The following is a 13,605-nucleotide window of genomic DNA, read 5'->3' as shown; positions in this document are numbered from 1 at the left end:
ACGGTGGAGTAATGCGCTCTAGCCATTCTAGTTTGTAATTAAAATTAATGATCAAACTATGTAAAATATTAACCCTCAATTATTTGTCATAAGGGTTTGTACCTCTTAGGAATCATTAAAAATGTTTTAAATATATATCGGCCGATATATTGGCATCAGAAATGTTTTACTCCCTGATATAGGTATCGGTATCAGCCCCCCAAAATCCATATTTGTTCTGCTGTAATTTAAGTGTCTGTTTTTGCTTAGAGGCAGAGGTTGACAGTGAAAAAATTATTTCACAGAGAAGGTGAGGTGCTTTGAGTCTTTGCAATTCCTTGTACAGATGATCACTTTTAAGGGTATTTATAGATCGATCCAAAGTTTTACCATTGATAAAAACTGGATGAAAAACTTTGGTTTAACACAAACATTTTTTTCTTTTCCATCGACCATCACAGGTAAAGACTCTCATAAAAATACTGTGAGTGGTCTGTATTTACATAGTCTTGATGACCACTTAAAGTTCTTTATAGTATAGTGGTGCTCAACATGTACTATGATATAAATAAACAAATACTACATTTGTAGAACTTTACACACTGACTGATTGTGCCCCATGCTTGGGACAGGAAGTGCTGAATCTCTTGGAGGAGAGACTGAGCAGAGGGAAGGAGAGAAAGACAATTAGCTGGGAGTGGGAACAGCTGACTCCTGCACGATGTCTTAAAAAGCTCGTGAGACGCAGGACACGCTTCTCTTCCTGACTGAAATGATGGGAGCTGTTGAGGCCTTGCTTATTTGTGTGCTGACTTCCTGGCTTACCAAAGGTTTGTTATGTCCCTTTTGTTAGAGGCTTAAAACATTAGAACTGGAGTATAGCAAATGTAAAATTTAAGGTTCAATTATTTCAGTCTTATTTAAGTCTTTTGATTAGTGGCTTGTATTCCTGAAATGTCAATCAGCTAAAAAAAAATTAACAACTCGTGTACTTTCTCTGCACAGGCTTTTGTTTGCCATATGGCAGCAAAAATGAAATTGAAGGTAATGTACTGAACAGAAAGATGGGCGGTAAGGAAAGAAAATTACAAATGATCTTTTCTTTTGAGCTACTCTCTGACACTCGTTTCATTTCTTCTGGTTTAGAGTTGTTTCCCGATGACTTTGCCTTAAAGAAAGCCCTGGGACTCATCCATTCAGTGGAGAGTGTGTTGAAGGAACATGTTAAAGAAGGTGAGCAGCTTCTCTGAAACACTACAATGAGCAAAATGTTTGTGGTTGAGCCTCATCGTGTGAATTAATCATGATGGGCCTTTACTGGACTGCAGGTCAGATTAACTGCACGACAAAGTGACAAGGTAGTTAAAATCGCAATTTTCTGCTTTAAATGCCAATCTAATCCGATGTCTTTCTTCAAGTTCTCCTGGAAACCAACGAAGTGGAAGCTGAGGTATTGGTCGGACTGAAACCTGAGGAGAATCGGTGCCCCCCTTGCGCAGTAGGGGTCGACGTGACGCTGGACGGGGCAGTGCCAGGCAACGTGACGCTGGACGGCTCGGCAAGGGGCAACGTGACGCTGGACGGCTCGGCAGGGGGCAACGTGACGCTGGACGGCTCGGCAGGGGGCAACGTGACGCTGGACGGCTCGGCAGGGGGCAACGTGACGCTGGACGGCTCGGCAGGGGGCAACGTGACGCTGGACGGCTCGGCAGGGGGCAACGTGACGCTGGACGGCTCGGCAGGGGGCAACGTGACGCTGGACGGGGCAGTGCCAGGCAACGTGACACTGGACGGCTCGGCAGGGGGCAACGTGACGCTGGACGGGGCAGTGCCAGGCAACGTGACACTGGACGGCTCGGCAGGGGTCAACGTGACGCTGGACGGCTCGGCACCGGGCAACGTGACACTGGATGGCTCGGCAGGGGTCAACGTGACGCTGGACGGGGCAGTGCAGGGCAACGTGACGCTGGATGGCTCGGCAGGGGTCAACGTGACGCTGGATGGCTCGGCAGGGGTCAACGTGACGCTGGACGGGGCAGTGCAGGGCAACGTGACGCTGGACGGGGCAGTGCAGGGCAACGTGACGCTGGACGGGGCAGTGCAGGGCAACGTGACGCTGGACGGGGCAGTGCAGGGCAACGTGACGCTGGACGGCTCGTCAGCAGCAAACGTGACGCTGGACGGGGCAGTGCAGGGAAACGTGACGCTGGACGGCTCGTCAGCAGCAGGTGGCAACATGCGCATAAAACGCAGTAAGGAACCTGTTGAAGTCATAGAAAGACAATCTGCAGTCAGAGGAGGAAGTGAGGACAATTTTAGGTTTCGGACGCATTATCAGGTTCCCTCACGCTAGCGAAGAGTTAATTATTAAAAGCGGAGAACTGGTTTTAGTAACAATGCAAAAGCTCATTGTGTATCTGATGGCCCTTTTCTGCTGATGGTGGCAGAAGAGTGGAATAAGATGTTTCTGTCTCCACTTTGAATAAAACCCTTAAAACTGTTTGTTTCATATTTCTTTCACTGAGCAGCTTCATAAATCAACAGGTTAAGTGACAAAGATGCTTACTTGGGGGAAAATTACTTGAAATGGCAAACACATTCAAAAATCCATTCCAATTTGTCTGGACATCACGTTTGATCTGTTTGTATTTGATTTCTTTTAAAGAAATGCAACTGACACTATGGAAGTTTCCCTTTGGACTTTCTAGTCTATGCCTCCATTCTTAAACCCTGATGTCACCATTCTGCTCTTAAGTGTATTGCTGGTGACATTCATTGTATTTTAGTTTCTATTCTTCAACCACCATCGCTTTACAATGAACCCTCGGTCAACAAACTTTCTTAGGAAGTCAGCGAGCAATGACACTCAAAGATGGGAATAAAAATATCATTTATTTTCTATAAAAGTTAATCATGACAATGATTAAGTGCAAAGGTTTTTTTGGCTACTACATAGATATCACTCTTAATCATGCAGTAAATCTCAGTACAAAAGTTAATTATTATCATTCAATGTACATTGTAATTGAAGTCTTTCAGTGTTTAAGTTGACTTGAGGAAAAAAATGAAATACGAGGTAAAAACAGTACCAGCTTGTTTTCATTGTGTGCCATCTGTACATAATGAATTCCACGTTGAGTACTTCATAATGCTGATTGTCTTCTGTGCCCACTAAGGTCCCCTGCTGTTATGTCCAGTGTTTACCTGGACACACTTTGTTATGCTCGAGCCACCTCCAGCATTTCCTCCACAGTCAGTAGTTTCTCTCTGGGTTTTCCCACAGCGTCACCTCTCCTCTTCTCCACACTGTTGATCTTCTCCCAGGCTGAGAAAGTCACTGGTTTCACTCCTGTGAACAAGAGGAGATAAAATCACATTAGGATCTGGCTTGATTGTATTTTTTTTAGTCATCAGACAAACTACAATTTGGTAATTGCATGGTTGCTGTGGTAAATCTAATTATCCATTAGTCTAAATGAGCAGTTGTGCCACATTTTTAAGGATTCGCTCTAGATGATCTCAAGAAAATACATTCAAGTCCAAAAAGGGTTTTGTGAGGTCACATTTACCTTGACAGGGCTCTTGGCTGCAACTATTTTTGGAGACAGTGTGACTTGCAAATATACCCTGTTTAAAAAAAACCATATAAGCTATCTCGTGAAATTCCAGGACCAAGTGAGAATTTGTGTGTGTGTGTGCTTTCAGACTGTCAGATAAATTACAGAGTTCCAAGGGTTAGACTACATTAGTTTTATTTAGGTGTACCTAATAAACTGCCAACTGTGTGTAGAGATATCAGATATTAGAATGGCACTCAGTAGCCTGCATGAGGCCCAACAGTTCCCCTATAAAAACATATTTACGTTAACAAGATGTGCATTTTTATGTAGATCTGCACTAAATTGTGCTCGCATTAATATCAGTCCCCTGAATCTATAAAATATTTCCTGGGAAACATTCCCAATCTCACATGTTGTAATACGCTATGCTATCTCGCAATCCTAATGTTAAAAAAAGTCCCTGATCTGGATCTGCACCAAAATATTATGTTCTTCCCTGACTCATACCACATCCTTCCATTTAGTTTCGTGATAATCTGTTTTTTCCACATTCTTGCTCAAACAATAACTAATGACTTTATTTATAGAGCATTTACAGTTAAAAAGTGCTTTACAAGGGCAGCAAAATAAAACAAGTTAAATCATGAGCACATAAAAAATGAAGGAATCGCAAATATTAAAAGACAATATTTTTATAAATTAATTTTTAAAAATAGAATTAAGAGATCGCTGACTCAGACCAGACCAAGGTTCTTCGCAGCAGATTTGATGTGGTCCACTAACAGACCTGCAGATGGCAGTGTTTGTTTTGACATGTGCTCAGCTCCAATTCAAATGATCTCAGTTTTGTCTGGGTTCAGCTGTGGAAAGATCCTGGACATCCAGTTCTAAGTCTCAGGAAGAGAGTTGTTTAAAGAACTCAGTATACCAGGCTCTGTGGGTCTAACAGGCAGGTACAACTGCGCATCATCAGCGTAAAAATGAAATGAAACACCATGCTTGTTTATGATGTGACCGAGGGGCAGAATGTATAAGAGATATAACAAAATTGGATCTAAAGCCGACCCCTGGGGCACATTGAATCTGTGCATTATGATCACCAGAATATGTGAAGCAGCACTGGGGGTAGACTGCACCTATAGGCGTGGCTAGTGATGTTGTGGATGAGGGCAGTGAGGAAGAGTTCCTTCAGTGACCAGTGCTGTGTCCAGGTGTGTGGTATGAGTGGCATGAGTCCAGCAAACCAACAAACAGGGGAGAAAACAAAACCTCCTTGGTGGAGACAACAAAATATTGTGCAGTTTGACAAGACACAGTGTGATTCAAACTATCTCAGAGAAGTGACCACGTCCTTTGAACTCCCAGGTCAGATAATAGAGCACAGCAAACATGTGAGTGCCGAGTGGATTACCTCTGTCTTCCAGCAGAGCACTGATGGTTTGTGAACCAGACTTGGCAGCAGACACATCCAGCGTTCCTGACTCCATGTCCTCCAGTAACGATCGAGCTGTGTCAAAACTGTTGTTCATAGTCGTGCCTATCACACCAGTGGGGCCGGTTTTCAGCCAGCCACTACAATATAAACCTAAAAGAAACATGGATTCACTATTCATCTTGTTTGATACGCATGTGCACATACACACGTTCATACACATATTGAATACAGTACCTGTAGTTTGTTGAACGCGGCCCATGGTGTTCGGGACGATGGCTTTGTGGGAGTCAAACGGCACCGATGGATCGATGGGAAGGCTTTTGTAGCCGATGCTGCTGATGACCAGACCACAGCTGACATCCTCCACTTCTCCAGTGAGCACTGCACGGGCCCCTTCACCTGAACCCTGGTCGCAGAGAGGGAACCAACTTGAACCAAGCTTATGTAGCAGCTACACATGCACGTCTACACAGAGAATCCGTTTACCTCCAGCCTGTTGACCGCCAGTCGGATGCCAGCTGTTCTGTTGTGCTCGGGGTCGGCCAGGACCTCGACGGGGCTCCGGAAGAATCGAAATCCCCACGTGCGGGAGGCCTTGCTTCGTCTCTCCTGCTCCTTCTCCCCGGGGGTCTCCAGGGCCGTCTTCAACATCAGCTCCGTCAGACGCTTCCTGGGCCTCGGCAAATCTGACGCAGCAGAGATTATCCGACTCAATTATTGAATACTCAGAACCTATTCCTTCAGAAGTGCTTTTAATGCATGAATATGGCGTGTGTTTAATCTTTTTACTGCTAGACAGAAAAGTACTTCGTCTGACTGCACAGAAAAGTTTCCTTAATCAGACACTGTTTGATTTTTAGACTTATTATTTAAATACCAGAAACATTTTATTAAAAACAAAGTGGCTGCTTTAGAACCAATTTGACCTGTTATTGGGTCATATTACATATGTACATATTATATAAAATGCTCCAAAGTTGTCTTGACTAAAACCCAGGGGAAACTTATTTTATTTGTTCATCAAGTTGAAGGAATATGAGGCACTGAAGAAGGTGGTAAGTTATCAAGCTTTTTATATCTCATGGCTATTAAATCACATCACAGCAACAGTAAAAACATGCCTGTGTGTTTCAGTGTATACGCTCTTATATAAAGTATAAATGGCCGTCTTTGAGCTGTTTTACACCAAGTGGTCAGATGATCAGTATTGACAAGGTGGAACGTGAACCTATTGGATCCTCAGACTGAAGAGCACCAGAATTGTTTTTGACATTCTACCAATCAAGAAAAACAAGATCTATGAATCCACACCTCTGCTGTAAAAACTCCAGTTTGTTTTAGAGCCCGATCAGTATGGATCTTTGGAGGCTGATGCCAATAAAGTAAAACATTACTGATACTGATATATCGACCTATATACATTTTCCAAAAACTTTGCAGTGATATTTTACTATTTAACCATAAACTTTATTATAAATAACTATAAATAAAAACAAAATACAAATATATCCAAATTTGTATAACTTTTTTTAATGTAAAATGTATTTTTTTAATTTTAAAATCAGCCGATTTGTTTTCTTTTTGGAAAATTGTTTGGACTCACTGGTGTTTAGAAACGTCCACTCATGTGTGTAACATCTGGAAACAAAATAAAAGACACAAACCACCAGTTTCTAACATCGTCCTTAACTCACTGTAGATCAAGGTTCTCATTTAACCATGAACAGAGACGAGGAGGATGTTATCGCTGTAAACATCACTCAGCTCAATGTCGTTTCTCCGATAAGGATGAGGAAAAAACAAAAAGGGCACGAGGACAGAGCTGCAGCATCTTACTCCAACAGGAAACATTTTCAACAAGAGAACATTCAACAGTCTGTTAACCACATTGGACAGTCTTGAACACTAATGTCTTGTGAACACCTACTTTCAGCACATGTAGTAATTTCATGTGTTTTTACTGCTTGTGGGGTAAGAAAAAAAAAAAGGAAAAAGAATGAAATTGACTTAAAATGTGATATACTCAAATTCTTAGGCTTTGTTAGGACCAGGTGGATGAGGCAACCACCACCTGAAGAGGAAAAGTATTATGATAAAATATTATTTCAGACCTTTAAGAGCCTCTGGGACGCCCTCGAAATCAGCCACCACCATCTCAGGTCTGGTGCCTGGCAGGTTCACCATTTCTCTAAACTCCTGCGGACCAGGAGAACATAACAAGATGAAGAAAATAAAACATTGAAGGTAGGGTTAGAAAATGTCACAGTGTTGTTTAAAGGACTGTTCTGGCTTTTTACCACTGCAAAGGGGGTTATGTTTCCACCTCTGTCTGATTGTGAGCAGGATTAAGCAAAAACTACTTAAGCAGAGTTCTGGGAGATGTGACTGTCATACATGTGACTTGGCACTGATCTCATTCTGGTTACTGTGAAAGGCATGTTGCATTTCTAAAACAAAGTGCTGGTTAATGGCAGTTGGAGTTGTTTTTCTTCTCTATACAGGTCAAAGGTATTTACTCCACTTTTTCTCACACACCTTGATTGTGCAAGCGACTTGTACTGGCCCTCTTCTGCCAATTATCAGCACCCTGCGGATGTAGCTCTCTGCCAGAGCCTCCAGAGCAGGCTGGGTGATGTCAGTCTTCTGCAATAAAGAATAAATAGACATTTTCCATCAGTCTTTTCAATAACACGCCCTCAGAAACTCCAATCATTTCTGAGATGACTTATTAACCTGGATCACTGCAGTAAAACATTTATCAGAGGAAAATGTCCGCCATGTGAATATGGTCTTTAATTGATTTATGATTTATGTTTTAGCACTGAGGTCATAGTGAATGGTGACTGAACTGTTGAGAGATGTTTCAAAACAGCTCATAATATAATGAAGTCTAGCACAAAACAGAGCTATTGGATTGGATCCTAAATCATGTGACTGCCAAATTTTATTTTTCTGTATTCCTTCATATGCCCACCTGGTTTTTATCTCAATCCCATGTTGTGCAGCTGGCATTTAGATTAAGATCAACGCATCAAGAAAGTGGGTGATATGCTACTGTAACCTGGTCTGTTTCCTCTCATCCTGAATTTAGCTTTTTATCCCTCTCAGAAATCTTAAAAATCCGAATCAGACATGTGCTGAGCTGCAGAGAATCATTCTGTGGTATGTGTGTACAAGGGGTGGTTTGTGAGCGCAAATGTCCGAGTGAGAGTCTCCTGACTTTCTCCAGAGTTTCTTCGACCAGCCCCTAGTAAAAACGCTGTATAAAGCTTGAACGAGCCGGTGTGAGAACACAGCAGAGGATCCCCTGGAGGGTCGTCAGCGAGTGTTGATTACATTTTTAACAAACACACACAAAAAAAACAAATATCTCAGGATGAATAAGACTAGTCAAAAACGTTAAAGACACATGAAGATGTCAAGAAAGATTTGGTGATAAGGGCCGATGTGGGTGGCTGCTGTTAAGAAAACACGTTATCACAACGAAAATTTTACATCCTGCGGCTGCACAACCTGTCACCTGATTGCTCAACAGTGGAAGGCAAACTGCGGAGTAAGTCCGGACCCAATTCTGCAGACATTCTCTTATGTCTGAAAATGGCTATATTAAAACCATCTTTTTTGTCTTCATTAATCCTTCATGAGTCTTTCAAATTGATGATCATGCTTTGTGGTTACTTTGCTTTTATCCATTGCTATACTCACCTTTAAAATGTCAATGGGCGAGAGCAGGACCCTCGCCACATCCAGAGCCACGTTACCTTGACCCAGAACGACAGCTGTTTCACAGCTCAGGTCTGGACTCAGCTGAACAGAAAGTGAAAGATGTGAGTGATGGGAAAGAAACGCAGGAGGAAAAAACCCTGAAAGGTCTTATAACAATCCACATGGTTTATGGGAAACAATCACTGTAATGCCTACCTCTTGACAGATAGGCAACCCGTTGTACCAGCCCACAAAGTCTTTGGCAGAGTGCACGCCAGCCAAGTCCTCTCCTGGGACTCCTATTCTCCTGTTCCCCTCTGCCCCATAACTCTGCAATAACACAGACACAATGCATAAAGATTCTCATGAATTTTATTTAAAGGTGAGTTACAGCGCAGATAGTTGTGTTCTTACCAGTACGACTGCATGGTAGGCTTCCTGCAGCTCCTTCACACTCACATCCTTCCCCACATTGACATTACCATAGAAGCTACATCGTGAATGATTGGCCGTCTGCGTGAATGTGTTGATGACGTTCTGAGGATGTATAAAGATCGGATGTGTTAAAATAAATAGACTAAAAATGGATTTATCGCTCCTGTAGAACAACAAGACTGAATCAGCGATTCATTCAGTTCAACGATGACTAGAGGTATTTCATTACAGGGGAGGCATATCCTTTGAGGGTCGCACAGACCTCCATGTCATAGCCAATGGTACCCTGACTGCTGTTGGGTAAAGTGTGTCGGCAGTTCCTGGATGATAAAGGTATTGATGCCACTAACCGTAATGTTATCTGATCCAGGTCTGGGAGGAGATCTCCCAGGAATACAATCGTCAAATCATCAGGAGCATGCCTAGACGTTGTCTGGAGTGCATACAGGCATGCAGAGGCCATGCACATTACCGAGTCAAATTATGAGTTGCTGTTCTGAAATTCATGCAAGTTGTTTAGCCTGTGATTTAAATTTGTTACTTAATATTTTCTGTATGGCTTTGAATCAGGCCCTCAATGGGTTGATTTTGGTTTCCATTGACAGTTGTTACATCATTTTGCTCTCAGCAAATCATGCAATGTACATCAGTAAAGATTTTCAACTGAAATAATTGGTTCATCAAGATCTGATGGGCTCCCTTAAATTTTAAGTATCCCCTTAATGATAAACCATTAAACTGTCACATAAAAAAAAATACTTGGTTAGAGTTTAAGAAAAGGTTTTAGTAAAATAAATAGTTGACCAGTGTTAGCACTTGAAAAATATTACTACTTGTTTGAAGATAGTTTCTTCAAACACATGTGTGTGGAATGATTTGGATGTAAAGATCTGTCTCCTTTGTAACAGTCACCTTTTTGACTTCCCTCTTTACCCTGACCAAAGCCATTAAAGGTTTTGTTGGGCTAATTACAACGTCAAGCAACTTTCGGTTTGTTCCGTGTTTGTTCTGTCCTCACCCTGTTCACTTTTCATTTCTTTTCACCTCCCTGTCTAACGGAAATTTATGTGGGAATTTCCCGAGCTACCGAGCCAAGATTTCCACAGTTTCAGTTATTGTATTACACACATCACATCACCTCAGGTGATCTCACACTCTGCCAAAATGCGATCTCATAGTCTCATTCAGTAAGTCTACATTCCATGGTAACGTTCTCCTGATTGAGTCACTGGTGCTTTCGCATTATTCATGTGAAGGAATTTTTCCGACAAGGTGGAAGACACAGCTCGCGATCAGAGAAGACAAACAGATTATATTGTAATTATCAAAGCATCACACAAAACAGCACATAACTGAAATCTAGCTGGGTGGAAACAGAGTCCTGTATTGGGCAATTGACTGTGATCCATCACTTCTCATTAGAGATAGAGACCTTGACTTCAGGATGATCTGGGGCCACTCCGAACCGGACCAGGCCGAAGGGGACGGGCAGACGCTCATAAATGTCCACCTCAACATCTTGACGAGCCTGAGGAGACAAACAAGAGAAAAACAGACACAAATGTAAAATATCTTTATGATAGTTGTTGCAAATATTAAAGAAGACTTCTGATGGGACCATGATCCATGACAAGATAACACCAACACATTCTTGTACTTCTATCTTAATGAGGACACTCATTGGCATAATGCATTTGCCAGACCCTTTTCCAAACCCTAAGGATCACAACTAAATGCCCACAGAGATGTTTTGAAATACTCTGTGGCGTTAAATGCCATGTTTTGATTTTTTTAATAAATATTTTAAGAATGTAATTTTAAAACCTGCACTGGTGTATTTCACTAAAGTCATATAATTATTTTACAGCTCAGTAAACATATCAGCAGTATCACTTTCAACATCATACCTGCCATGCACACATACATGCTAATATGATCATGTTAGCATGCTCACATTAGAATTTAGCTCAAAGCCACACTATGCTGGAGGTATAGTCACGGTATTAAAGAGCAGTTAAACCGTAAAACATGGGACTGAATGATAGTTACTGTTGGAAGTGCTTTTATTTGAATAAGCTATTTTGTGTGGGTTCAGATTTGATCTGCTACCTACTGATTTTACAGTTTGTCCTACGTTAGTGTTAGTTAGTCTTCTTATTGGAACAGTTTCTTAAAAAACGAATTATGAAAAATCACATCAACAGAATCAGACTGCTGAACATGAACATGAAAGTGATGCACTGTACATGACTATCTAATGATTTACACTGCAATAAAAAGGTTGCATCAATATGACCCAATATGGACCTACCTTGATCAAGTGCTGTGCTGTGTAGAAACCTGCTGGACCACTTCCTACGATACACACCTTTGGGCTGCTGGAGTAAAGAGAGGCTGTTCCACCCCTAGTTACAACTGCACAATCAACAGAGAGAAAACAGATGAAAACAAACAGCAAATCCTGCAGTAGATTATAAAGAAATCCTGAACGGCCTGAACATGCAAGTGAAATGTCTTCTTTGAGTGTAAGATAAGTCATTAGGCAAGTTCATGAGCAGTTCAACCTGGGATACCAACGTTAATACAAAGTTCTTAATATCAGTGAAACTTCTCAGTCATACACCACATGATGTCTTCATGTGTAGAAAAAAAAAGTCCAGTTGCCTATTATGAGTGGAGGATGTAACAAAGTATGTTTACTTTGTTACTGTACTTTAGTACATGTTCCATGTATCTGTACTGTTACTATTTTTTTTTTTTTTTTTGGGTGCTTTTATTCCACAACATATATCAACAAATATATTACTTTCTAACGGTGACAAAGACGTCTCACACAAGAACACAAATGCAGACCACTACACATCTACAAAAGCCACATAATGGAAACACAACCACAACGGAAGAGATGGTTTTTTTTTCTTTCTGCGGCCGTTGTTTATGAAAATCTTGTCAAGCCCCGCTTAAAATAGATATATATATATATATCTATATATATCTTACTTAACTGTGCAATGACCATTTCTATCCATGCAATTTCAATATCACATTATGTGCAATACTGTTACAACATTGCACATATCTATAATAACTATTTTACAGCAATTATTTCTAGTAAAAGTGAATAGAACAATTATAGTCGTTAGCATCACTAATAATAATAACAACCATAATGAGTGCAGTAAGCACAGTCAATGATGTAATGGACCGTTACTTGAGTACATATTATCTACATATTTGTACTTGTACTTCTTGTTTGAGTACTTCCTCCACATCTAAATAAATAGATACTGAATGAGGTCTCTGTAGTGTTCAATGTGTTTGAATGACGAATCGGGCATTAAGTTGTTGCCTCACAGTTCATACATCTTGGAACATTTGGTGTAAACTGAATTACCGAGTGAAGTCCGTAGTTAAAGGTTACGCATCATCTTCGAGAAGAGGTATTAGGTTCTGACAATAAGCAACTTAAACGAATCATAATTGACTGAACTTTGCATTGGGTTTGGTGCGTGCTCCGTCCGCACAGTATGGGCAGCACTGAACTGATGGAGCTTCAGGTTGAACATGAAACATCTGTTCACTCACCACCATGAAGCGGACTCAACCACCTGCTCCTCCCCGGCGTCCACAGCTTCAGCCTGGACAACAGAAACTTGTGGCCGCTCATCTTCACTTCTTTTCCCTCCCTGGCTCCAGACGAGCAGTTCGGCTTGAGACCAGTAAATAGTCAGCCCCCGGGGTGTCGGTGTTTACCTGCTGTTTCCCCTGCAGCTGCTCTCGTCGGTGCTGTGAGCTTCGGTCAGTCAGTCCGTCTGTCCCGTGTGTTCGAGCTCCCCCAGCTAGCCATCCAATGCTAACCACTAACCGCCGCTACGCGCCCCCGACTGCGATTATTGTAATAAACAAATATTAAGTTATCATCATTGTCAGGACTGTTTTCAAGGCTGCGCCGTGTGTTACACCCGCTACAGGCCGGGGGAAACCGGCAGTGGAGCACTTCAGTTCCACAGGAAATGTACCTAAGTGATTTTTAATATGAATATTATAAATACAAATTACGATTGGAGCAAAGTAGAAAAAGAGGATTACTCATTGTTTCAGGCCAGAATCAGTGAGTAGAAGGGAAAAAACCTTAACATTAGTTTTTAAACACTTTCTCTGGGAGGCCATACATTTGTTTCACTTTGCAATTATATTGGATTTGGCTGCAACACTGCAACAAAAGTGTTTTGTGGACTCAAACACTTCACCCACCCCTCCATCAGAATAATGATGGGTAAATAATGAGAGGATTTAATCTATATATTTATTATATATTATATGAGAGCAATTCAGTTGTATGTATGAGAGCATTTGACTTGTATATGTGAGCAAATAATTTTTCAGTTGTTTATGTGAGAGAGTTTCAGTAGTGTATGTAAGAGCATTTCACATGTGTGTGAGAGGTAATTCTGAATAATGTCCCTGACGGCCCTTCATAATAATTTATAT

The 13,605-nt window shown here is 41.4% G+C and overlaps 2 protein-coding genes across 6 annotated transcripts; one reads left to right on the top strand and one right to left on the bottom strand.

Annotated features, from left to right (window-relative positions):
* The first annotated feature begins 663 nt into the window (after positions 1-663).
* LOC109627158 (chloride intracellular channel protein 6-like) lies at positions 664-2,479 on the top strand. Of its 5 annotated transcripts, none has more exons than XM_069517602.1 (5): positions 669-809; positions 985-1,050; positions 1,126-1,212; positions 1,398-1,993; positions 2,024-2,479. In XM_069517602.1, exons 1-5 carry the CDS (start codon positions 752-754, stop codon positions 2,330-2,332), a joined length of 1,116 nt encoding a protein of 371 aa, XP_069373703.1. In that variant the 5' UTR covers positions 669-751; the 3' UTR covers positions 2,333-2,479. The 5 variants fall into 5 exon arrangements, with proteins under 5 accessions (XP_069373702.1, XP_069373703.1, XP_069373701.1 ...); XM_069517603.1 differs by having other exon boundaries at positions 670-809; positions 1,398-1,963; XM_069517604.1 differs by having other exon boundaries at positions 671-809; positions 1,398-1,903.
* A 373-nt stretch (positions 2,480-2,852) lies between these two features.
* fdxr (ferredoxin reductase) lies at positions 2,853-13,099 on the bottom strand. Its single transcript, XM_020083572.2, has 12 exons — positions 12,700-13,099; positions 11,426-11,529; positions 10,547-10,642; positions 9,094-9,216; positions 8,896-9,009; positions 8,680-8,781; positions 7,510-7,617; positions 7,086-7,170; positions 5,461-5,660; positions 5,209-5,380; positions 4,951-5,124; positions 2,853-3,328 (listed from the first exon to the last, which is right to left on the bottom strand). Exons 1-12 carry the CDS (start codon positions 12,779-12,781, stop codon positions 3,198-3,200), a joined length of 1,491 nt encoding a protein of 496 aa, XP_019939131.2. The 5' UTR covers positions 12,782-13,099; the 3' UTR covers positions 2,853-3,197.
* Between the last annotated feature and the right edge of the window lie 506 nt (positions 13,100-13,605).

This window comes from Paralichthys olivaceus, chromosome 21 (assembly GCF_024713975.1).
Source record: "Paralichthys olivaceus isolate ysfri-2021 chromosome 21, ASM2471397v2, whole genome shotgun sequence".
In the NCBI taxonomy this organism is placed as follows: Eukaryota; Metazoa; Chordata; class Actinopteri; order Pleuronectiformes; family Paralichthyidae; genus Paralichthys; species Paralichthys olivaceus.
The sequence above is the reverse complement of the archived record's forward strand: the minus strand, read 5'-3'. Positions and strand labels throughout refer to the sequence as shown.

What these genes read in the sequence shown, in the direction of transcription:
- LOC109627158 (XM_069517600.1), top strand. Translation starts at nt 752, where the DNA reads ATGATGGGAGCTGTTGAGGCCTTGCTTATTTGTGTGCTGACTTCCTGG. An exon ending in GACTTCCTGGCTTACCAAAG is followed by an intron (nt 810 to 984) that starts GTTTGTTATGTC and finishes TTCTCTGCACAG; the next exon opens with GCTTTTGTTTGCCATATGGC. An exon ending in ACTGAACAGAAAGATGGGCG is followed by an intron (nt 1,051 to 1,125) that starts GTAAGGAAAGAA and finishes CTTCTGGTTTAG; the next exon opens with AGTTGTTTCCCGATGACTTT.
- fdxr (XM_020083572.2), bottom strand. Translation starts at nt 12,781, where the DNA reads ATGAGCGGCCACAAGTTTCTGTTGTCCAGGCTGAAGCTGTGGACGCCG. An exon ending in CCTACCATGCAGTCGTACTG is followed by an intron (nt 9,010 to 9,093) that starts GTAAGAACACAA and finishes GTGTTATTGCAG; the next exon opens with AGTTATGGGGCAGAGGGGAA. An exon ending in TGGCGGTCAACAGGCTGGAG is followed by an intron (nt 5,381 to 5,460) that starts GTAAACGGATTC and finishes CTCTGCGACCAG; the next exon opens with GGTTCAGGTGAAGGGGCCCG.